The sequence below is a fragment of the Thunnus albacares genome, chromosome 19 (assembly GCF_914725855.1).
Source record: "Thunnus albacares chromosome 19, fThuAlb1.1, whole genome shotgun sequence".
Classification (NCBI taxonomy): domain Eukaryota; kingdom Metazoa; phylum Chordata; class Actinopteri; order Scombriformes; family Scombridae; genus Thunnus; species Thunnus albacares.
Window position 1 is genome coordinate 23,864,933 of NC_058124.1, and position 25,151 is coordinate 23,890,083.

The window sequence follows — 25,151 nt, forward strand, 5'->3', positions numbered from 1 at the left end:
TAATGTATTTCATGAAAAGAAATATGACTAAGAATTCCTAACAGTGTAAAATCATCATCTAAGGACTATGTTTGCATAAGAATTCAACAACTTGAGAAACTGCACCATTTATTACCTATTCAAATTCACAAATAGATTATATTTAGGTCTGTTTTTAAATGAGCTCTAACATAATCACTGAGTCCTAAAGGGAATTTACATGTTAATATGTGTAATCTACATTCAAATATCTGCGTATATATCTGTGCTCGTGTCAGTGAATGTACCAAAAATGTCTCAAAACTCTGCTCAGTAAATGTAGCTTCATGCATGGAGAACCAAGATAAGAAAAAAAAAAAAAAAAAAAATAGAGATAATGGGCTCCAGCTATGAGGATGTTCTCTTTGTTTGTTGATTCACACTCCTCTATGATCATCTCAAAGAAACAAATAATAAAAAATTATCAGATCCATCACATCTCTGCTTGGGATCATACGTTTTTTGGTTTTTTAAACACGACGACTGGAGGAAAACAAAATGTAAATTTCTATTATCAATGTTTCATCAATCACGACTCGGACTGGATGCATAACAATCAATAATAAATTAAATATGGCTTTGTGTTTTAGATCACAGACTCTTTGGTTATCATCTTTTGGGGATCAGAAAAAAAACAAACACTGTGAAGATAAAAACAGACAACGTACACAGTTTAATTTCTGAATATTCTTTATTTCTTCCCTGATGACTTCGACGCTGGTGGCATCTCAGAGAATTATGACAAAAAGGTTTAATTCTGTACAACCCCGCAAAACCAACAAAGTTCAAACTGTGCTGTGTTTCTGCATTTCAATGTGATAATTAAAGTGAAGGCAGTGTGAAAGAAAGAAAAAAAAAGTTCACAGTTCTTGTGAACTTAAGACTGAGAGTTAGTTCGACAGACTTAGCGAACAACAGTCCCTTTGATTAACTACATTTCCCAACTTGTATGTGAGGATGATTTTGCTTTAAAAGAGTCCAGAAGTTTGGGATCTTAACTGTAAACAGAACAATAAACACATATGAATGACACAAGTGTGCTGTACATTAAGCAGATGGAAAAAAATACTGAACACAGTGAGGAGCCCGCAGCAGTGAAATGACCAAAAACTTGATTTGTCAAAGCTTTGAAGCAGCTTTTTTTTTTGTTTGTTTGTTTTTAAGGCAACGCAGATGGAAACTATTGCTGTTAGTCATGCGGTTATCGATATGTAAGGCTGATTCATTAAATATTATAATAAGCAGCCACTCATGTGGTTAGCTTCATGACTTTGATGATGCTTTTTTTTTTTTCCCTGACCATAAGTGCGGAGGAGCAGTTCATAAATAGGGCGAGGAAGTTTGATTTCCATTAAACTTTCATGAAGTCGACTGTTGTTCGGTTTGCCCTGAAGAGATGCTGACAAAAAGTAAAATGTTGGGAGCAGACTCTGAACTTTTGGATGAAATATCAGCTATTGGAAGCTTTGCTGTAATCTTTTTGCAATTGGTTTTCAACAAAACACTTGTCAACTAGGGCTGCAGCTAACGATTATTATTATTATTATTATTATCATTATTAATCAATCTATGCATTATTTTTGATTGATGGATTATGTCAGAAAATTGTGAGCCCGTTACGATTACCAACAGCTCAAGATGACGTCTTCAAATTACTTGTTTTGTTCAACCAACAATACAAAACTATTAAATTTACAACATAAAAATAGAAGAAAAAGCAGCGAATTGTTTTGATGAGCTGTGACCGACAAAAATGTCCCGTATGAATCGATTATCAAAATATTTGATCAACTAATCAATCAGTTGGTCTTGAATAAAGACTGTATCTGCATTGAGTATCATAGAAAACAGCAGTGTGACGCATCGAATGAACTCAGGCTTCACTATGAATGTGACAGAATCTTAAATTACAATTATTATGCAAAAGGTTTCATACTTTTTTTTTCTTCTTCAGGTTGTACAGTTTGTGTCACAATGCGCCAATTTTAGCTTCTCACCAATTAAAAAGTCTCACTCTCAGCGGCTGCATGTTTTTTTTTTTTTCCACACACACACACGTCTGTGACTGTTTGGAGAAACATCCGTTTTAAGACCTTTTCAACTGTTCGGTAACACCACATGAAAGTGAACAACGGGTGCACGCCGAGGTGCGCTAACACAACGGCGTGACACACACACACACCCCTGAACGTCAACGAGTGATGTGGTGGTGGGGAAAATGGCACATTTCTTTGAGTAAAGCTCAGGAAGACATAAACAGGCGTTTAAATATCTGTAGAGCTCTAAGAGACAAAAATACGCACGCTGACATCTGTACTGGTGGATGAAACTGCAAATAAAACCAGACATATAAAAACCAAAATAACTGACTTTTACACTTAAACGAAGCATCTGACTGCATCAAACGCGTTAAAGATGTTATAGTTTTAGGCTATTATGTAAAGCCCTATATATTTGATTACTGCAGTAGGGTCACAACATTCAAAAACATGAAGTTGCTATTTTCATGGTGATATGTTGTCAAAACTAGCTTTATCAAACAGAAAATAAAAGTGAGACTAAAGCGAGTAACACTACATTTATTCATTCCAGCAAACATCATTTAAGGAGCACTTTTTTTTGGGGGGGAGATTTTGGAATTAATCTAGTGAACTGAAAAGTGGTCCCGAAGCCAGTCATCAGATGTTTTTCCTTCTAAACTTTTTTTTTTTTTTTTTTTTTTAACATTGTCTTGACAGCTTCTTACCCAATTATCTAGTTAAGCGAAGCCGACCGTCCTGCTGAGAAGAGAGAAGGCGGCGAAGTAGCAGGACAGTCGCTGTATAATCTTCAAGCCTCAGCGGAGCCGAAGACGCATCTGATTTGACTGAAGAAAGCGACCGTTAGTATTAAATCTGCAACATTGTCGTCCACAATATCAGTCATTAACAAGTTCATATATACTGTATATTTTTTTTTTCCAACTTTTTTTTTTTCATTTTGTGAAGTTTGAGAATCGAGTTATCTACATTTTCCATATTTTCCATTTTGTGCCATAGTGGTATTTACATATTCTAACAAGCCAGCGACACCAGCTCAGACAATCTAGATTTTTTTTTTTTTTAACACTACCATTATCTGAATAGCTCTGAGTTTGAACTATGGTGCAGAACGTAAGCAGCTCAAAAAAAAAAAATGCTGTTTTAGAAAAACAAAGAGACTATTTTTTTGTCCTGGTGAGTCAAACTTAAGTGGAAGTTTAAAATTAAATAAAAAAGGTAAAAGGTGCATCAGAGAAGAATTTGAAGATCTACACTTTGATTTTATTCTCCTCTACCAGCACCTGAGCGAAGACTTGTTTACTGTTCAGCTCAAATCAGGTCCAGCCCATGTCACCCTGGGGGAAAAAAAACAACAAAAAAACATCCACTGTTGTCCAAGAGTTCAGTAGTGTGAAGATATGCTTAAAAAGAGGCGACTGATGTGAAGAGGAGACTTCAAAAGATCATCTTTGACATGAAGGTAAAATATAGTTCTAAAGCTCTTCATCCTGCTGTGACATTTCATCGGCGATGAGTCCTCCGACACCAGCGGTCGCCTGAGTTCTGCTGTCTTATAATGACATCGTCCCGCTGTCCACCCCCCCCTCCACCCCCTCCCCACTGAATACAGTAGCAGAAGTGCCTTGAAGCGTTTGATTACTGTCCCGAGAGCACCTCACATCGGCAGCCGCGATAAAAGTCCGCTGACACATTTCCTCGTGTTTAATTGTCTTGAAACATCACACGCCCGCCCACAGACAGCTGCTGCCACCCGAGGAAGCTGCGTTAAAATATTTCATTGAGTTTTTATTAATCGCTGAGGTGGGAACATGCCGGCCCAGAGCCGTTTTCTTTAAGAGGGGAGGGGTGGGTTTGAGCTTTTTTTTTGTGGCCTGCCAACAACTCTGACTGCCAACTAAACAGTTCGCTGAAGGTCCTTTTCTGCTCTGAAAAAAATTAACCTGGCTCGTAAAAACAGTGAAGGTGGCTGCTCTGAGAGACGTCTAAAACTCCCAACATGGCAGCTTGAACTGAAACATTTCATTAATCTTCTTGAATGCTGCACGCCCCCTGGTCAGCGACGACCGTGGAGGGAGTGTACTCGGAAACATTTCATCATGTTATCCCCGCCTCAATCGCACCACTCTAGGCTTCGGAGCCGTAATGAAATCATTCCAGACATTTAATTACCTCCCTCTCCAAAGGCCGGGCCCTGAAACTGTGCAGACAAATGGGTTTGTGGAGCAGCTTAGTGACAGTTCGGTCACAAATCCTCAATCTCGGGATGACTAGGATGCATAAACCGAAGCGAACCTCTTTTCCTGTCCTCACCAGTTGCTTTAGAGGTGATTGTAAAGCACCACATGCTTAAGTAGAGCTGCTCAGTGCCGTTAGGGGGGAAATAGATGATGTAGGATGATGTAGCTTATCTTGAAGAAAGAGGTCCAGGTGTGGCTGCATGAAAATAGACATTTTACAGGGAAAAAATGTAACTTGCAACAGCTTGAAAGTTTAAACTGGAGCTTTTCATTTGGTTTCATCGTCCTGAGCTCTTCCCCTCGCTCCTCGTCAGTGGCAGCCGCAGTGGAAGTCGGCGTTGGGGTCCATCAGGAGCTTCTTGCGGTCGACGTGCAGGCAGTCTATGTGGTACCAGGCGTCGCACACGTCGCACTGGATCCACTGCACCGTGTCCTGCTGGGGCAACCGACACCGCGGGGCGGCGCACGGCTCCACCGCGCCCACCGCCGTCTCCTCGTCCTCCTCCTCTTCGTCGTCCTCGTCCTCGGAGGAGGAGGAGGAGGAGCCGGAGGAGGACGAGGCCGAGGAGGTGGAAGAGGAAGACGAGGAGGAGGGAGAGGGTAGGGAAGGCCGGGGAGGGAGAGGGTGTTTTCTGGGGCGGCCTCGTCGCTTGCTGCAAGGAGGAGAACAAAAAGAAAGAAGGAAAGTTATTAGTGTGATATTTCATAACATCTGTTTGTGCTGGACATCTTTATTTGGATTATAACCTTGAAAAACAAAACTTTAAAAACTGAACAGTTGCAGAAAAACAAAAACTCAGCATGGAAGCTTTCTGAAAGCTTAAAGACGCCTTGTGGAGTTTTTTTATAATGGTTCCAATCACATAAGGACTCACATGCTTGTGTCAATGGTTTCACACTATTCCACTGATCTACAGGTGGCAGAAACACACCAAGAAACACAACAATGTCTTATTGTGGTAGAATAATCGACAACAAGAGCTGCTAAACCCCCCCTCCTAAACCTCTTACCTGGTTTGATGGTGAAATCTGTTAAACTGCACCCTGCCTCTCTCTTCGGTGCGGATCCTGACTGAGGGTGAGGCTAGGCTGTAGTTCTCCCCTCCCACCACTAGGGGAGAGAAAACCGGGGAGCTGTGGGCCCTCCGCCTGCCTCTCTGCGCCGACGGAGAACCGTGGGCTGTTTTCTGTTGGCGGAAGGCGACGATGTTGCCGTGCATCACCGTCTGGACGCGGCGCATCGTCTCCAGCTCTTGTTTGTGTATGGCGGCGTTGGTGAAAGACGCCTGGAGGAGGTGATGGTGGTTGAGTCTGCTGTTTGTCATGGCGCCGTGGAAACTGCCGATGGTCCTGATGCCGACGGGGAAGGGTTTGGCCTCCAGCGGTCGCCTGACGTCGTTGTGGCTCTTGTTTGGTTGAAGCGGGAGAGGGGGAGGCGAGCTGAAACCCTCCGACTCTGACTTGTAGAGCCGCCGCCTCTTCTTTCCCCTCGCTCTCTGTCCGTCCTCCACAACTCCTGCCACGACTGGACAACAAGGACATACGTGTAAAATATGTAAAATGTCAGAAAACATTGAAACTTTCTTTTTTAGTTTTCCCCTGGCCCACGGTGACGTCTTTAAATGCCGTTTTTTGACAGTCGCTCGGTCTTACCTCCTCTACTCCGGGGCTCGTCTGAGCTGTCGTCCTCGAGGAGCACCGTGTGAGCCGACTTCCTCCTGCTCCGGGAAGTCGGCGGCAGGGACTTCGTCGAAGGCGCCGAAGGTGCGGAGGAGAACGACGGAGGCGTGGAGGGCGGGAGCAGCGCGGAGAAGCCGGCGGCGAGAGGAGGCGAGGAGGAGGAGCCGGGGTCCGAGGCGGTTCCCTCGTGGCTGTGGCTCCTCTGGAAGGTCCAGGCGCTGCCCTTCATCTTGCTGAGGCTGCCTATAGAGCTGAGGATTACAGTGGAGCGGTTGATGGACAGCTTGGACAGGTCCAGGTTCGCCGCCACCTTGCGGTCCTGATTAGTTCGGATCCGGTTCTGTAAGTCGGAGGAGAAGGTTCCCGCCTAGAAAACAAGAAATAGAATCTTATACAGTAGAGTCCAAATGTCTGTCAATATCCATCAGCTGCTGGTGAATTAAAATCACTTCAATGACTGAAGTTTTTAAATTGTGTAAGACTAAAGGGGGACCGATCTGCATGACTCAGACTGACTAAATCAGTGTCTTTAAAATCACTTTTGATATGTTTTTTTATCATATATTTTTTCTAACCTTATAAAATTTGGATTAATTTGTCTGCATGTGTGTATTTATGTGTGTATGTAAGTTGGTTTATGTATGAAATACATATGTACATGTTATATTATGTTATTTTATAGACTAAGTACAAAATTAGGGCTGCAACTAGCAATTATTTTCATTATCAATTAATCTGCTGATTATTTTCTGAACCAATTAATTATCGTTTGTCTATAAAATGTCAGTAAATAGTAAAAAAAATGCCTGTTATAATTTCTCACAGTCAAAGGTGACGTCTTCAAATGTCAAAAGCCTAAAAAAAATAAAAGCTTCAAATCTTCACATTTAATCTAAATCATCTCTGCTGCATCTTAAAAACAAACGAAAAATAACCTTTGGAATCGTGATGGCATCGAAGTCCAGCGGGCGAACTTTGACCTTCTGGAAGAGGAAGTAGAACTCGGAGCTCCCCGGAGCCGACTGTCCACCAAAGGTCAGCGTGTCGCCGTCTGAGAGTTCCCACTGGACGCCAGGCTGGAGGCGAACCTCGTTGACCCATGTGCCTTGAAACGCCAGAGCAGAGGAGGTACAAAGATTTATATGTTTTTCAAAAAAACAACTACAGCTGCAAAATATTTCACTACAAAAGTGCAGGCGTTTGGCACAGCTTGAAGGAAGTGAGGGGGGAATGAAAACTGTTCTGCTCAAGAGACTCTCATTCAGCCGTATCATGTGAGGCGTAAAAAGAAAACCACGAGCAAGAATCAAACTCCACTTAAGTCACATGATCGGCTCAAAACAAACATACACAAACAAGCAGCAGTCGTACAGTCGAGAGCGACGTCCCCTGGAGCCAGATCATCGCAGAACTTTTTTTTTTTTAATATATGACCCGTCTGAAGAACAAAGAATAAATCAAAGCGAGCGCAGCCTCGAAAAATAAAGTCATTTTTCGACGATCAATGTGTTTACAGCTTCCCGAATTGAGGGGGGGGAAATGTAAAGCAGTCTGTGAAATGGACCTAGAATTGAGGAGCTGGAAGGCTACGAGGCAATCAAATGGCCATGACAGCGCCGCACGAAATGAGAAATGCACAGTGAATACTAAAGTGTAATTTTAATAGCTAAAATGAGAAATGTGTGAAACAGACTGTGAAATTACTTGAAAAATTAGGCATTAAGATTCTGAGTCTGTCAGACACGTCCGTCGACTTTAAGTGACGACCCAACTTTCACTCTCCATCTCCTTCACCCCCCCCCGCCTTGTACCACTTCCTGTGCACTTCAGGTTTCACTAAACAATATTTAGTAAACTGCGGTAATGAGGTGTAACACCCCTGACTTCCGTGTACAGATGATGTAAGACTTTCGCCCTCCGTGTCCGACACCTGCAGACGGACGTCACATCCACTATTATTACTTCTCACTCCTCAATTACTTTTTTTTTTATTACTCTGTCTTTTGTTTCTTTGCTGTTTTTTTATCCTCAGTTGTGAACAATCACTTGAGAGTGTAAGAACTAGAGTGTGTGTTGACTTTATTAATGCCGACACTTTTTAAAAACATGCAAACATTGTGTTATTACGTTTTCATCCATAAGTAAATGCATTTTCTTGTTCAGAGGAGCATTTTTTGCTGCTGTTACGTGCTCATTTTTATTTCTTGCAAGCATCAAGTTTCCTCAGTGTTTCTTGCTGTGAAAACTTGTCTGACTGGTTTTTGAAAAGCTTTTATCTACATAAAGATTTGTTTCTCCACAAGGTTGAGTTTCTTGAGTGATCAGAGCCTCACAAGTTCATTTCATATGCAGATAAAGTTGCGTGAGATCGATGATATTTTAATAATAAATGTACTTTTGGTCACATACAGACAGGTGATGACATAAAGGAAAAAGCTGAACAAGTGAGCAGAGAAACATGTTCAACAAAGATTCTTCTGTACACGTAACAAGGGGTCAGTGATTGGTTTAACGAGTATGACAATTATGTGTATTATGGCCTTCACATTCACCTATGTAAGGCTGCAACTAACCATTGTTTTGATTATCAAGCAATCTGCCAATTATTCTCTCTATCAGTTTGTCTATAAAATGTCAGAAAATAGTGAAAAATGCCTGTTATAATTTCAGGTGATGTCTTCAAATGTTTTGTTTTTTTCCGATCAACAGTTTAAAATCCAAAGATATTCAGTTTATCATCTACTACGACACAGAAAAGCTTCAAATCCTCACATTTGAGAAGCTGCAACCAGCAAATGTTTGGCATTTTTCCTTAAAAATAACTACGACGGTTATTCCGTTATCAAAATAGCTGCCCATTAATGTTCTGTCAATGGATTAATTGACTAATTGTTGCAGATCCTGTGGGAGATTGTGGAGAGATGTTTTAGTCAACGCTGGAGAATTATGCCGAGAAGCACTGGTGCTGTTCTGGAGACACCTCATGCTGTGTTTTCCTTTAATTTGTCACCAATATTTGGGTTTTAATACATTAAAACTTCTGTACAGTCTTCATGCTTCATACTCCACTTCCCATGAAATGTAAAACCTGGCTGGGAAAAGTTCAGACTCTGTTTAATGGCTCAAAATTTAGGTGATAAATTCTAAATCATTTGGTGTTTGTGAGTCTGAGGCTGCACTTTGTTTGTATTTCTACAGGTGTGTTTTTGGGCGGTTAATAGCTGTGTGTGTGTGTGTGTGTGTGTGAGTTGGTTTGTGAGGCTCTGCTGCCGTCAGAGCGCAGGTGTTAGTCTTGCTATATCTGTCAGTAAATCAGCAGAATGTGTGTGTGTGTGTGTGTGTGTGTGTGTGTGTCTCCTCCATATCAGAAAAATGTGTGATTTTTATGTTTCACCTGCTTGCAATTTTTAGTATTTGCATTCCTGTCAATCTAAATGTGCCTGCGGTCGTTTCAGCTTTAAATCTGCCTGTTAGTGTGTGTTGATGTGTGTATTTCTAAACAAGTCTTAAACAAGAAGCGTTTGTACTTCTTTCTAGAGCTGCAACAATTAGTTGATTAACTGATTAGTTGATCAGCTGAAAATTCATCACCAACTATTTTGGTAATCAATGCATTGTTTTAAGAGAAAATGTACGAATTCTCTGGTTCAAGCTTCACAAATGTCAATATTTTCTAGTTTCTTTTGCTTTCAATGACAGTAAACTGAACGTCATCGGGCTGCGGACTGTTGGTCGGGACAAAACAAGACATTTGAGGACGTCACCTTGTCTCGTTTGGGTAAATTTTTTAACACTTTCTGAGATTTTATAGACCAAACAACTAATCGATTAACCAAGAAAATCATCATTAGTTGCAGCTCTGATTCTTTCCATGAAAATTTAGGTGTGTGTATTTTTAAAAAGGCCTTCAAGGTACTTTTTTCCCCATTAGTGTGTGTGTGTGAGTGTCTTTCCCTGTAGAAGTATTCATCTTTCTTGTAAATGGGTGTGTATCTTTGCACCTTTCTCTCTTCCACAATGACTATAGAGAGAGGTGTATGTGTGTGTGTCAGCTTGTCGTTATAACTCTCATCATGACTGTGATGGTGTAGACGTGTGTGTGTGTGTGTGTGTGTGTGTGCGTGACTCATCCTTTCCCTCACCATGACTGCTCCTGTCCTTGATATGGACCCTCCATCCCTCTTCCTGTGACGTGGCGTCACCTCCGTTCGCCTCCCTCTCGGCGTGCAGCTCGGCGTGGATCCGCGACACCGACGTTGAGTCCAACGTGACGTCGCACAGCTCGGCCGCCCGGCCCAGACGGAAGACCGAGTGGCTCAGCGCCGGCCTGAACGTGTACAGGTCCCGCGCAGAGTCGCCCGCCGACGAGCCGATCCGAAGCAACTGGAAGCACGGCTGCACCCCGGACAGCATGACTGAAGGGTTTGATTGTCTGCCACCGCCAAGCCCCCACCTGCCCCACCCGGAGGCCACAACCGGTCTGTGACAGGCCCTGAGTTACAGGAGGCTGCGATCCATTTTGGGATACAACCTTATGCTAGTGGAAAGGAGTTAAATCGAAGGCATTTGTGTTTGACCAAAGAGTGTTGACTCCTAACATAAATATATTTTATTAAAGATAAAATATTCCAAACATAGGCCTTTAAGCACTGAATGTGAAGGTTACAGTCAGGTGCACAGGCTTTGAGCAACAGGTGTTTGCATTAGCATGGAAAGCTGTTATGTCCTGCTGTGAATACATGAATAAATAATGAGGATAGAGAGTGTACTGTATAAGCAGGTGAAGTGTGCAAATGAGCTTCTGCACTGTGTAAACAGACTAAATCCCCCATGGAGTGGAGGCTAAAAGTTGGTGGATCTGACAATAAAGAGCTTCAGTAACGTGCCTGTGACAGCCTGTGTGTTACCGTGGCGCTAATGCGAAGGCGCAGTAAACATTCAAACGGTGAAAAGCAAACCTGCCGAAAAACCTGACAGCCGTGACTTTCAGCTCGAGTTCTGAGGTTTAATATTTTAAGGTTTGAGCAGCTGTCAACTGAGCCTGTCTGTATATGTGTGTGTGTGTGTGTGTGTGTGTGAGTGAGTGAGATTAAAATCCCAGGCTCCTGACATCAATTGACATCAACTGTCTCACAGGTGGGAAGCCTGACAGGGTGTAACAGCTGTGGACTGTCTGATCTGAAAGAAAACAAAAGAAAAGTCCATGAATCAAAAGTGGCTTTTGCTTAATTGCTCTACTTAGTGTCTGAAAAACAGCCCAGACCTGATAAATATAATTTATTTGACACCTCAGAGGACATAAAACCAGAAAAAAAAAAAAAAACACTTTTAGTCATTTCATCACATGCTCCACTTAAATCAAGCTAGTGACACAATGTAACAGAAGCATGAAGATGCTATATTTACGTCCCATCTGTAGGACGGCTCCGGCTCATCCGAAAAGCTGCAGCCGTGGAAAAAAACTCAACATATTACTCCTATATTTAGATCACTTCACCGGCTTCCGACAAAATACAGAATTGATTTCAAAGTTCTGCTCACTGTTTACAAATCACTTAATAGTCAAGCTCCTGAACACATCTCTGACCTGCTCACTGCTTACAAACCCTCCACAACCCTCAGATCATCAGACACTGGTCTCCTAACTAGACACGTGATCAGAATAAGTCTGGTGAAGGTGCATTCAGTCATTATGGCCCCTGTCTCTGGAACAAACTTCCCGATCATATAAGATGTAACACAACTGTGTCGTCTATTAAAAGCAAGCTAAAGACTCACCTGTTCTCTCAGGCCTATAGCTAGCTAGTGCCTACATCTGTCTGTCTGTCTCTTTGAGTGAATGTGAGCAGGTGTGTTGCACGAACACACACACTCATGACCACTTTATTGGGTACATCTGTGAAATTTAATGTAAACCAATAGAACAGCTCTGCCGTAAATTCTACATTTACAAAACTTACACATTTTCAGTTTTTGTTGACATTGTCAGAAAGGTGATAATTCTATTGAATGTTTATTATTGAGGTCGTAGTGGGTGGTGGTGGTGGTGATGGTGTTCCTAATAATTTGCCCTCCTCATGTATATTAACGGAGTGGTCAAAATATTAGGAACAATATACAATATATTGCACCCCAGTACACAACCACCACCCACTATAACCTCAATAATAGACATAAAGTAGAATTATCACCTTTCTGACAATGTCAACAAAGCTTTGTTAAAGTAGAAAAGTCAATTAATCAGATTATACAGGTGTGCCTAATAAAGTAGCCGGTGAGTGTATGTCTGGGTATGTATGTATGTGTGGACAGGTGATGAATTATTTTTATGAATGTGTCTTTTTTTTATATCTATGTATATAAATATGTATAGATGATTCATTTGATTTTTGTTCCTATGTGTTGTGTGTAAAGCGCATTGAGATTACTTTGTATGAAATGTGTTGTATATACATACACACATATAGAAATAAATCTGACTTGCCTTAATCAGACTAGAAAAACTGAACATAACTTTGTAAAGTTGAGCTACAGCTATAACATGCACCACATGCCGTAGACCAGCTGCATGCAGACTCACTGACAAATCCTGGGATCACGACACAAAGCAAGAAACAATAACCGGCACCGATGAGCGGCTTGTCAGGTCAAACTTCACTTTAGCCACAATAGTTGCTTATATTCTTATGTAATGTACATATTTACTTAAGCAAACATACACTGATTAGCGTTACGATAAGAGCGACGAGAGCAATGAGATGTCGCAGTCCTGGTTTTTTAGCTTGTCAGTCAAACAGGATTAAGCTAGCTGACGTTAGTTCCTTGTAGGACAGAATGAAAGTCAAAGCTGCCACTTACAACAACAACAGGAGCTTCACACCGACTTTATGTCATTAACTCTTCACAAACACCGTCGACGTCCAACCAGCGACTTTAACTCCGCCGCTGCACAAGTTTTATTTTTTTCTTTCTGCAGTTTTTTATCGCCGTTGTTTGCCAGACTTCGGTGCGGCTTTTCGCCTTCTTTCCTCCCAGGAGGAAGTCCTTTGAAATTTGGCGCGCCAGTCCCGCCGCTTCCGTGCGCTTGAAACTGCGTCACGTCCTGCTCCGCCCCGATTGGCTGGCAGCCAGGGCGCCTTCAGCTCGGGACAGGCCCATCTGAGGGCTGGAGCCAAATGTCAGTAGTAAGTTTTCACTATAGGACAGTGGTGGAGGAAGTATGCAGATACTTTACTCAAGCAATGTAAAAAATACTCCATTACAAATAAAAGTCCTGCATGAAAAATCCTACTTAAGTAAAAGTACAAAAGTATTGGCAGCAAAATATATTTAAAGTATATATGACATCATTAGATTATTAATACTTAACCATCAGTGTGTAAGTAGCATGTTACTGTTGTAGCTGCTGGAGGTGGAGCTAGTTTAGTTTCGACTTCTTTATATACAGTTAGCTAGTTTAGTTCAGTGGTTCCCAACCTAAGGGTTGGGCCCCTTCAAAGGATCCCCAGATAAATCTGAAAGGTCAAGAGAAGCTTAATGGCAGAGGAAAGAAGAAATCTCTTTTCAGTTTTTGGACTTCTTCTCTAATCTTTGATTTTTGGTGAAATATTGGATCATTTGAACATCTATTGAAATGAAACCATGTGAGAAGTTTAGAGGGAAAAATCACTATCTGGTGGAGCTGTTAACAACTCATAGACATCTGAAATGTGACCCCGACTACACACTGCTTTTTGTAAGACATCAAAAGCCAGAAAAGTTGGAAACCACTGGTTTCATCTTTAAACAATGTGTTGTATTTTAAAAGCTTGTTATATTATCCATTGTGTCAAATCTTCATCTGAATATTAACTTAAGATGTCAAATAAATGTAGTGGAGTGGAAGTATAAAGTAGCATCAAATGGAAATTAGATTAGACAGCTTTATTAATCCCCAAAGGGGAAACTCATGTGCCACCAAATCAACTCATGCAGACAGCAAACAATGTAGACAATGTATTCCCAGTACACGGCAAATTAATAACACCATAAAGCCATTTAGACATGATTGACAGCTGAAAGGTGCCGTGGATCTAAACCACATCTAGAAGTGTTGAGTCTGGGGTAAGGCCAATCACAGAGAAAGCCTTTCTGATCATCTTATTTATCATGTTTTTATCATCTGCAGTGATGGTGCCCCCACAGCAGAGCACAGCATGAAAGAGGAAACTTGCTATGATTCCCTGATAAAAAAACAAACAAACCCCAAAACAAAGCAAAAAAATATGAAGAAGCTTCTTGCTGATATCAAAAGATCTAAGCTTCCTCAAGAAAAATAGTCTTGACTGAGCCATCTTGAATACAACCTTCTTTTTCCAGTTTAATTTACTGTCCAGGTAGACACCAAGATATTTGTAAGACTGGACAATTTCTATCTGCTGACCCTCATATATAAAATACTCAAGTAAAGTACAAGTACCTCAAAATTATACTTAAGTATAGTACTTGAGTAAATGTAATTTCCACCACTGGTGTAGGAGTTGTTTCTTTAGCAGAATGCAGTTCATCCAGCAGGCTGCTTCACTGCAAGAAGCATCACACTAACATTCAATGTGAAGCATGACTGAACATAAGATCCCTTTATAAAACAGAGGGAGTAACGTTTAAGCAGTTATAATTATAATTACAATTATAAACTGATGTAACAAGTTTTCATTATATGTATCTTTTATTTATTTTGCTTCATTATACGTTTATACAATTTATCTTATTTTACTTTTACTTTTATTGTTATTTTTGTTGTTCTTATTTTAGAAGGAAATCAATGGAAGTTAATGTTTCCCTAAAAATACACTGACTTTAAGGTACATTTTGTTTTGTTTTTTAGTTCCTTCCTTTGTAATTACTCTTTATTTTCACTTATTTTTTCTTATTTAGAATAGTTAGAATAGTTTAACACAGTTTTTGGCTTACCTTTCACATTTTCGGTACACTATGGATTCTAAAATGGTAGTAGTAGTATGTTGTGTTGATTGTTGTCGTGTGTATTGTCTGTTGCACTTTGAGCTCACCAAAGCAAATTCCTATTAATGTTTGTTATAATGGCCATAAAGTCTCATTTAGACTCATTAATATTCTTATTGGTGCCTGTTTGTCTTCAGTAACTGGCAAAGGCGCCCCTCCCTGGGAGATATTTACTGCCACCAACCCCCTTTTTTGATTCAATACCTGCCCCTCGAAAATAAATCCAAACTGTCTCATAAAATGCTGTAAAAGCACAAAGTAACTGTTATGTAAGTGCGGCCTTATAGCTGCAGCGCCGCCCACTTTACGCCTACAGGCAACCAACTGCAGTTCAAACCGTACAAATCTATACTTACTGTATCACTACTTTCTTTCTATACTCAGGTAATATCAAAGTTGAAGAGCTGAGCTTTAAGATCAGAATGTGTTTGTGATCGAGACTATTTATGAAAACAAAACCTTCCCAAATGGTTCCATGGTTTAAATCCATTACTGAGATTTAAATGAAAAATGCCTGAGTTTGTATGAATGAAATAGCATCAATACGAAGGACACAAAAACCGCTCTGATTCACTATATGTTGAAAATTCGTTTAATTGGAATTATTCATTCACAGAAAAAGAGAAGCTTTACAAAAGTCTGTGCAGGATGCCAAAAGGTCTTATATAGTATATAAATAATCACTGGTTTATTCTTCAAGCAAACGAGGACGTGTGGTCGCTTGTTCATGGCAGTACAGGGAAGCATTGTAAAAGTCAATGATTACCTTGGTTTGGCAAATTAAATCTGAACTCTTATATAAGAAGCATACACATAATTTCAAAATGAAAGTAATAACAAGTACCAAGAGAGATTTGCAAAAACATACCATGGTCTCCTTGGTACCTGTACATTTCACTTACAACAATCAAAACGATCCTGAACACTTTCATGGTTCGATGCTTATTGCACATGTTGCTCGATCAATGACAATAGAGATGAATTAATCGGGACTAAATCAACATTTAAACTTAAACCCAACGGTGCAACACTGAACTTAAATTCTGTATTTGTGTTAATTTTTCAGAGCTTCATACCAGCATGCCATGAGGATTCACACAGATTTAACAATGAGATTCATACTGTCTTGATTTTAACATACATTTCTTATGCAACCTGGATGTAACTGAAACAAAACAAGGTTTTTCAATCACCATCATCGAGGCTTTACATTATAAACCATTACCATAAATAAATTACAGACAGTGAAGTAAATAATTTGCAGATACAGGACTAGATCAAGTCAAAAAGAAAGTCTGATGTATCTTATTTTAAAGGATTTACGTTGTATTTTATAATAATAAAATACCACACTGTATATGTAGGTATATAAAGTACCAGTCAAAGGTTTGGATACATTTTCTCATTCAAGTGAATGGGAAGGTATGTCCAGACTGCTGACTGGTACTGTATATCTAGTAATATTGACGATCACAATACTTCTCCTGACTGAGTCAAGGGCTAAAACAACAGATAGGATCTAATTTAGCCTCAAGAGCCATCCTGACCCTGCGGTTTCCCAAAACCATTTTAAAACCAGGAGAGTTGAAAGTCTATGGAGAGATTTATGAAAAGACTGGCCATGATATGTAGTACATCCACTTATCATTGCATTCAACATATTAGCATAATATTTAATCCACATAAAATAACTTTAATGACCCTGAAGACCACGTCATATATGTTAGTTTAGAAGCATTTAAATGAACATCAGCTTCATGGCTGCAAAGGAGTCATAAAGAGTATTTATAATGCGTCAGATGTGATGTTAAAGGAGAACACTAGTGTCAGTTTTTGATTGATTTTTGCTATTTGATTCATTTTAAATTAAAATACAAAAGTTATGACGCCATGTCAAAGACACGCTTAAAGACGTGAGTGACATGACAAAGTTAGTAAGGCGACTTGTTTACTGCAGAGACGACTTCTTCCTATGATTGACAGAACAGAGTGTAACATTAAACACTCAGCTCAGATACCATAACAATAAAACACAAAGTTTTTCTGTGCCAAATAGGTACTCCGTGTTTTCATATTTCATATATATATTTAATGTGTCATATTTTACAATAATGAACGGCAGCAAACAGCTTCTTCTTTCTCCAGCTAGACTGACACCAACAACAAATAAAAGCGCCTTGGATGATTGGCAGCAACCTTAAAAAAAAAACAAAAAAAACACTGGTATTCTCCCTTAACTGTCACGCTCAGTTGAATGCCAGCAGTGGAAAGTGAATTTAAGGAGTCAGGAGGATTGTGGGAAACCAGAGCCAGATGTCAGCGACAGGTGAGAAATTAACAAAATCAGGATAGACTCAGGAGGCAAGCTTTACAGAAAAGTGCAATTCATATTATTACTATCGTTATTAGCTATCAGCATCACAGCTGCTGTCCCACAAGCAATCTACAGGTCAGCATGCTGCAGTTACACAACCTCTTAGGTATACACTTGGACAGCAGTTATAGGCTATAATATCAGAGTAAGGAGAAATACTAAGCACGTTATTAGCGATAGTAGTGTTGTTTTTTTGTTTTGTTTTTTTGATGCTAAATGTGATGCTACAAAAAGTTCTGACGATGAAATGTATTCAAGCATGTTCATTCTTTCAAAGGAGGTGTGATTTTCTGCAAATGCACTCATCTATTTTAGGATGACATACGTTTGTCCCAGTAAAGTAAACACACAGGTTATATGAAAATTCTACATTATTTTTAGGAATACATTTTCATTTTTTTTTTCTCTTGTATAAAAAAACATTCTCAGGTGCTGGGAGTATCACAATGGGGAAAGATGTGTTACTACAAAGCAATTTCCGAGCAAATGGGGTGCAATGCATCACTGAATAATTCACAATGTAGCCCAGAGTAGGAGTGCTGTTAAAGTGGGATCAGTTCCTCCAAAAAGAGAGTGGGTTCCTTATTCATAAAATGTTCTTACTATGAAATATTGTGCTTATGGTTGAGCTTAGAGTGAAAAAGATCAATGGTTTTCAATGATTTTCTCCAATTATCTGCCATGAATCAACAGATGCAACTAAATTAAATCACAGAATTGAACTGGAGTGAATTAAAACGTATCGATCTCAGTGTCATTAGCCGTGGTTGACAGTTTCTCCAACACTATTTTGTGCTAAAGAGAATTTCTATTGTGATCAGAGGTATTAGCAAACAGCCACACTGCAGACATCATTTTATGGTTTTTCATCATATTCTCTGGAATTACTGAGAACAGTAGATTAACAGAGGAGCGAATCTACCAGAACTGAAAGAACATTTCATCAAATCTCCCTCTATCCACACAGGGATCAGCACTCCTGCTCCGAGAGGCTTTGTGAATAGCGGCTCGGATGTGTAATGAAACAGAAAACATCAGAGCGAGGCTGAAAGACAGAAAGTGAAATCCTTTCATAAAGCCTATGTCAGCTGTGATTGCCTGAACTTACAGTATTATTATTCCTACAGCTACATGCTGACATCCATAGGAGGTTTGTGCCCCTTGACCCTGCAAAAACACAAAAAGTGCCCTCCAACAGAGGCTTTGTAATGTATGAAATTTCCAATCCGTGTATTTAAATATGATAACGTCACTGAAAAGGTCAATTCATTTATCTACATTGTCCTTGTGTCATCTTATCTAAGTACCATTAAGCATTCTCTGCAAATATTATTTGACTTATGAGTGATATCTAGCACTCTACAAAGGCTTGAATTTGTTGTAATCGGGGTGTAAATCTGTTTATTTCACATCATTTAACAAATCACATCAGGCATTTTAGGTAATATGTTGATTTGCCTTCTTATGCTATTTCCAAGCAATGTTGGCAGAGTGGGAGGAATAGAAAACCCTTTTATATTCCTACTTAGTAGCTTGTAATCACCGTGTAATCACACCAGATAAATATCTTCCATTAGCTTTTTTTCCATTATGTTACATATTTGTGGTGGTTTGTTAACGAGTAAAAATAGATAAGTGGTGTATAAGTCTTTTTTTAATCAGCTGAATCGACTATATTAGTGTTACCATGAGATTTTATCCAGATGTAATTGCCAGAAATAGTGGCTTTGCAGCCATTTTGCAACCAATTTGTTGATACTGCTGCAGTTCTTTTCATTAAGTGGGAGATATTGCAACTGTTAGAAATTCCCAATATCACCGGGACTGGGAATTACAATGTTTTTTTCCCCATTGAGCTGCTGATAATCACAGTCTGTACAATACGACGTGAAGACAGTATTAGCAGAAGTTGAATGAAAATATCTACTATGTCACCTTTGTGTCATCTGAAATGTGTTAGCTAAGCTAGCCTACTTCCATCAAAGGTCCCTTTTAACAACTCAAATGTGGCTACTTGTGTGTGTGTGTCAGTTTAACACATGTAGAAATAGAAAATGAGATATTGCTCATGCTAACTGCTCATTAAGCTAACTGCTTAAAATGCAGTTATCTTAATAAGCAGTTAGCTTAATGAGCAGTTAGCTTAGCATGAGAGCAGTTTACTGACCAACAGCAGATAGCAAAGCTAGGCTAAACATCTCCTAAAGTTAACTCCCAGACAGCAAACAAAGTGTATTTTCCCCTCATGGAATATATTTTTTTAAACCAGGCATCTTTTTTCACCTCCTCAGTAACTTAATTTAATTGAATAGTCAATATTTGTGTAAATACACACTTTGACTGTTTTCCGATATCACTGTACAGCACGTTGGTTTCCTGCATATTGTCTCTCCTGGTCCTGCTTTGTTGGCCTGTTCTTGAAAACAGATTCTAAGTCTAAATAAGACTACCTGGTAAAATAAAATAAAATAAAAACAGTGCACACCTGATACTCCAACCCTGCTGAATCAAACTTTGATGAAAGGATTTCACTCACAGCATCACTGTGATTCAAACATGTAAACATGAAATGAGCGGAAAAAAAACCAGAGAGTCTTCCCAGCTGAAGGCATCTCCAGCACTGTGTGTTAGTTTTCTACCTACTGTGGACATGTGGTTAAAGGATCAATGCAGCGTTTTAATAGTATAAAATCTTGCATAAGCCTTGCAGTAAGAAACATATTAGTATTTCCACACTATACACATGCATATCACATATTTTTATATTTTACAACAGTGAGAAAAGGGATGATTAAGAGTGACTGATGACATATGTGCTATGTTTTGTTTCTGTTTCCTTCCCTGTGAGTGTTGTTGTGTGCCATTATCATTAATATTGCTTTAGATTGAATTAAAAACCCTTTGACCATCAATTTGTCATTCACCCAAAGACAGCCATCATCTTTCCTATTAGAGCTTATGTGAATCCACCTGATATTTACATGACACACAGAGTCAGTTTGAGGAGCTTTACTGTTGCCTTTTAGTATTAAGATATATATATATATGTGATTAAGTCAAGAAGTCCCTGCATGAGCAAAAGCACTGCCCTATAAAACCATACAAAATCAATAATTCAATGACATGTAAGTAGGGTAAGTCATTTTACACACTTATAATTCTTTTATTCAACATTTTACCTCTGCAGTGAATAAATCCAAAATTTCCTGAATAAGAAGGGAACTAGTTATTCTAGTCTTTTTTTTTTTTTTTTTGCGGATGAATATATTATATTTACAATAGCTGCTACTTATTTTTTACCCCTTTTTATAACAATGTGAACCTTTTTATGTTTCAAAAGGTTCACGCAAGTTTAATTTTGTGCTTTTCTTTACCAGACACCAAAACATCTGTGTCTGTCTGACTGCTTTTAGTAACACTCAGAGGTATTGATCATTAAATCTTGCAGATTTCTCGGGTTGACATCAAGTCATTTGCAACATGAGGTAGCCCTACTGCTAACAGCTGTCAATGGCAACAACAACAACAGCGGCAACTAAACGGGATCCTCGAGATGGCGGAGCCTTGTTATGATGAAGATCATTGTGGTTTGGATTAATTCAGTGGTTGATTGGTTACAAATCTAAATGTGTGAAAGTGTTCTCTACTCTATATGAGTGTGACAGATTGTGGATGGAAGGACATGTATGGACCGAGTGTGTGATGTCTCGCTCTCGTTTTGTGAAATATCTTTGGTGTAATTCGGTTTTCTGTGACCTGAATTAGCCCACAGTCCTTTGCCACGGCAAGGAAAGGAAACTAATTAGTCAAAAGCGGTTGTTGGGGCTGTAGGAGCTAAATCTAATTGAAGCTGTTCATGCTCTTTTAGATTTATTTGAAGCTGTTCCATGCCACTATTGCCACCCTCTCAACTCAATCTTTCTTTCTTTCTGTCTTTCTTCTCCCACAAAATGTGTTAATTTTTGTTCAGTGTGTAATTAAATGAACCACTGCTAATCTGGTCACCTATAAAAACTTAAGCTAAAAATGTAGGACTACAGAATTTAGAAGGATGTCATTTAGAAGCTACCTGACTATGTGATATTTTAGGTCTCTCATACATGCTTTTGACCTCTTTGCAGTAAAAAATAAGTAAATAAAAATCAGCAATATGAACTCTAAGTTATTAGGAGCTGAATGCCCTTGAACAGTTTAATACATTTGAACTGAAATATGTGTAAACATTTGACCTTCCTTACTTCGACGGTTGAGGAGATATCGAACGAGACACAATACCGTCAATAGTAGTAAAACGGTGGGTTTGGATTCATAGAGCACCAGCAGCAAATATGTGACCTATTGATGTCTGTTAAACCATTAATTTAGGATTTTTATACTCTGAGAATCTCCTCCTCTTTTTCATTTCCTATTTTTCATGAGCTGAATGGAATAATGTCTCCATGCAGTACGCTGAATGTCTAACATTGTTGGTTGCTTTGTACGAAACTCCCCCCTCCCAACACACACAATCACACACACACACACACACACACACATACACACACATACAGACACACCTCATAATCACTGTTATTCAGTCTCATCCGTTGGGGGTGTAGGCAGCGTCGTTATCGCAGATTGATCCCACTGCGTCTTTCCAGTCACTTCATTTTGGCAAACAACTGGGCTACAATAATCAGAGAGCTCTGTCAGATGGATGGGGGCCGAGATGAAAATAGGAGGCTTTAAATCATGCAAGTCATTTATCTGTTCCCCGAATAGTACCCTGTTCCAGCTCTGCCGTCTCTCTACCACTGCTCCTCACTCCTGGTGTCCGTGAATTTGGTCTGGCTGCAAAGAGACCAAGAATCCAATTACGTTCTTGGCAATTGTTCCAGAAGTCCCAGAGGTGTTCCACAGTATTCTCTGAATTTATTTTTTTTTCTCTGACAAGGCTTGTGACAACTCCAGTGAGGACGGGAAAAAAAAGAAAAGAAAATGAGGATCGGTTCTACAGTTAGCTGTTGTTTTTGTGGGTGTTTTCTCTGGCATTCATCATTAGTGTGAGTGAAACGAGGTGGACATTTCGACAGGTTTCTTTAGATGATGCCGTCAGATGTGGCAGAGATTTGACGTCTAAGATATGAGAGAGAGAGAGGAAAACAACCGCCGGCGCTCCCATTGGAGTGGGGCTATTCAATCTTCTGAGCTTGTTTCAGTTTGCAAGGTTTTCTTTTTTCAGAAATAAAGACATCGAGGAGGGTTTTCCCATGGAAAGGTGAACAAGTGCTGAGTCAAGCGCTTCTGTCTGAGAGGCGGAGACGCTTTTTGACATGCTTATACTGTTAATAATAGAGTCTGTGTGTGGGTGGAATGAAATGCAATCATCGCAGTGTTTGTCTGATGCCGTGAGAGCAGACAAAAGTGCTGTCAGAGGCAGCACATTGAAATTTGCCTCAATAGGGGAGAAGCTCTTTACTTTTGTTGTTGGTAGCCTTGGTCTTAGAAAATAATGCCTCATTCCTCAGAGCGTACTGACTCCGACTGTCAAACTGTCTAACTCCTGTAATTTTTTTTGACAACTTTCGACAGGAGCTAAAATCATTTTGATCCCATTTAGGTGTTTTCCTAAAAGTGCTGAGAGTGTTTTACCCTTTTCACATCATCATAGCTTCTTTCTGAGCCTGTGCTTTCATGGCCCGATGAAGCTTGCATGCAGTCAGTCTACTCTACTCAGCGTTTTCCCATTGATCTGAACTGTTATCTACTGTAATGTTTAATTTAAATGCATGCATTTTCCATATGCACAGAATTGCTTTGTTCTTCTTTTGATAGAGCTTGGGGTTACTCTTTTGCATCTCATGTTTCAATGCATAGTGCAGAAAACTTTGTATTGTGCATTTTGTGCAGCTGCCCATTTAATATTTTCTTCTAGGCTACACTGACATCCGGATCCAAGCGTGAATTTTTTTTCTGTGATGTTGTTTCAAATGCGGTGATCAAGGACTTGGTGGGAGTTGAATATGATAAGGTTCCTGATTGTTGCCAGATTGTTGTGGATGTAATTACTGTATAAGGAGACAAGCTAAAAAAAAATATCACCCTGGGGATCCTCTCAGGTGCTCTGAGCTGATTCCTCTTTCTGCCCAGCTTCTCCGCTCTCATCCCCTCCCTCTGTCTTGGCTGAATCTGATCCAGCGGTGCCCCTGGAGGCCGTTCCCGGTGACGCAGCACCGTGCAGGCTGCCGTCCGGGGTGCCAGCAGCTAAAGAGCGAGGATTGGAGGCGGGGCTGGCACTCATGGCGGAGTCAGGGGTTCGGCTGGCGGTGAGGTTGCCGTCGGGGACCATGGTGGCCTCCAGGCTGTCAGAGTGAACTCCTTCGGTCACAGCTGTCGGGGATACCGCGTTCAGGAGGGGCTTGTGGGAGGCGTAGGTCATTGCAGCATCGGTGTCGCTGTCTAGAGGGAGGCCAGAGCTGGTGAACTCCACCCCGGAGTCACTCATCTCCAGGAAGTTGGAGTCTGAGTTGAGAGCCTGGTAGCGGCCTGGTTTTGACACCTCGAGGCCCTAAACGGAAGGAGGGAGGAGGGGAGAGGAGATGAAAGGCAAGGGGGGGAAAGTAGATAAAGAAACACAAGGCAGGGAGTGATGACAAAGAGAAGTAAAATGAGAGGGAAAGAGCAGGGCAGAGAGAGTAAAGGGGGGCGATAGTTAAATGAAAAAGGATAAGAAATTAATTGAAAGCAGTAAAAGTAAAAGAAGGGGAGCGGTAAGAAAGTTGAGGGAAGGATAGAATAACAGTGTGAGAGGAGCATAAAAAAGATTTCCCCCAACAGAGCGGGAGAGATGGAGGGGGGGGGAGTAGGAGGGGGGGGGGGTTGGCGGACAGTGGAGGAAGGGTAGGAAAAAGAAGTGGTAAAAATTCAGGTCAGTGAAAAAGCAACTTGAATAATTTATGAACATGTTTCTAGGACCATATTTATAGTTTTACCTTCCACTCCCTGGTAGGCACCAATTCTTATTTTCTTTGTTGCATGCAGACAACATGACTGAGCATTGCGGGAATGGAAATGCAAATACGCCACAAGAATCGATATAAGTTTGTTAAAAGACTAATAAATCACATTTGTACGGAAGTTATAGTAAAATGTAGGTTATGGATGAGAGGCTACACCTGCCTTCCTCCATTAAATATGGAGACTACATTTAATTATTTAGACTGAATGGATAAAATAACAGGACATAACCTAATAAAGTCATACATTCCCTGTGAAAGTAAAGCAGTTGTTGTAGCTGTTGTTCCTGAGATTACCGGCTAGACTGATAACATGTGTTGAAGTAACCCAGTAAGCATACATGCAGTCATTTGCAGGATAAAAGACGTGTCAAGTATAAAACTAGGCTAAACTTTTTTTTAAAAAGAAAATGTCTCGGTTAGATATAACTGTTGTTTAAACAGCATTTCAATCACTATATTTAACATAATAAAAACAGGGATGTAATGCTGCTGGAACAATGGTAACATGTAACCTAAACACTTTTCAACCAAATTTAGCCAAGTTTAGTCTACATGCTTAGCCTTTGTTTAACCCACAAATCAACAAATTCACACTTACAGGGAAACTACTTTACTTTCACTTTTATGCTCATCTTCCAACGTGTGACGTCTGCAGAGGCTACAATCAAATAACCAAAGAACTCTCTGAACCTTGACCACTTTAGTTTCTCTGCTCGTCTTGTTCAGTCTCACAAAAGATCCATCCTTTAAACTTTAATCTAATCTGTTCCGCTGCTCTGTGCGGTGTGTGAGGTTGATT

At 40.1% G+C, this 25,151-nt stretch overlaps 2 protein-coding genes across 3 annotated transcripts in view; both read right to left on the reverse strand.

Moving 5' to 3' along the window:
- Window positions 1–690: 690 nt before the first annotated feature.
- On the reverse strand, window positions 691–13,019 carry tcf19l (transcription factor 19 (SC1), like). The gene is made up of 6 exons (XM_044336342.1): window positions 12,836–13,019; window positions 10,120–11,155; window positions 6,913–7,082; window positions 5,951–6,344; window positions 5,309–5,822; window positions 691–4,950 (listed from the first exon to the last, which is right to left on the reverse strand). The coding sequence occupies exons 2-6, from the start codon at window positions 10,388–10,390 to the stop codon at window positions 4,608–4,610; spliced, it is 1,692 nt and encodes a 563-aa protein (XP_044192277.1). The 5' UTR covers window positions 10,391–11,155; window positions 12,836–13,019; the 3' UTR covers window positions 691–4,607.
- A 2,539-nt stretch (window positions 13,020–15,558) lies between these two features.
- The window catches only part of LOC122970462, a 28,558-nt gene continuing 18,965 nt past the window's right edge, over window positions 15,559–25,151 (reverse strand). For both annotated transcript variants that reach the window (XM_044336609.1, XM_044336610.1), the window contains exon 10: window positions 15,559–23,901. In XM_044336609.1, the coding sequence (XP_044192544.1) occupies window positions 23,449–23,901 (453 nt within the window). In that variant the 3' untranslated portion in view covers window positions 15,559–23,448. The remainder of the gene's footprint in view (window positions 23,902–25,151) is intronic.

Coding starts and splice junctions, on each gene's coding strand:
- tcf19l (XM_044336342.1), bottom strand. CDS start 10,390: ATGCTGTCCGGGGTGCAGCCGTGCTTCCAGTTGCTTCGGATCGGCTCG. Junction 7,083..10,119: donor CAAGGACAGGAGCAGTCATG/GTGAGGGAAAGG, acceptor TGGCGTTTCAAG/GCACATGGGTCAACGAGGTT. Junction 5,823..5,950: donor CGAGCCCCGGAGTAGAGGAG/GTAAGACCGAGC, acceptor CTTGTTGTCCAG/TCGTGGCAGGAGTTGTGGAG.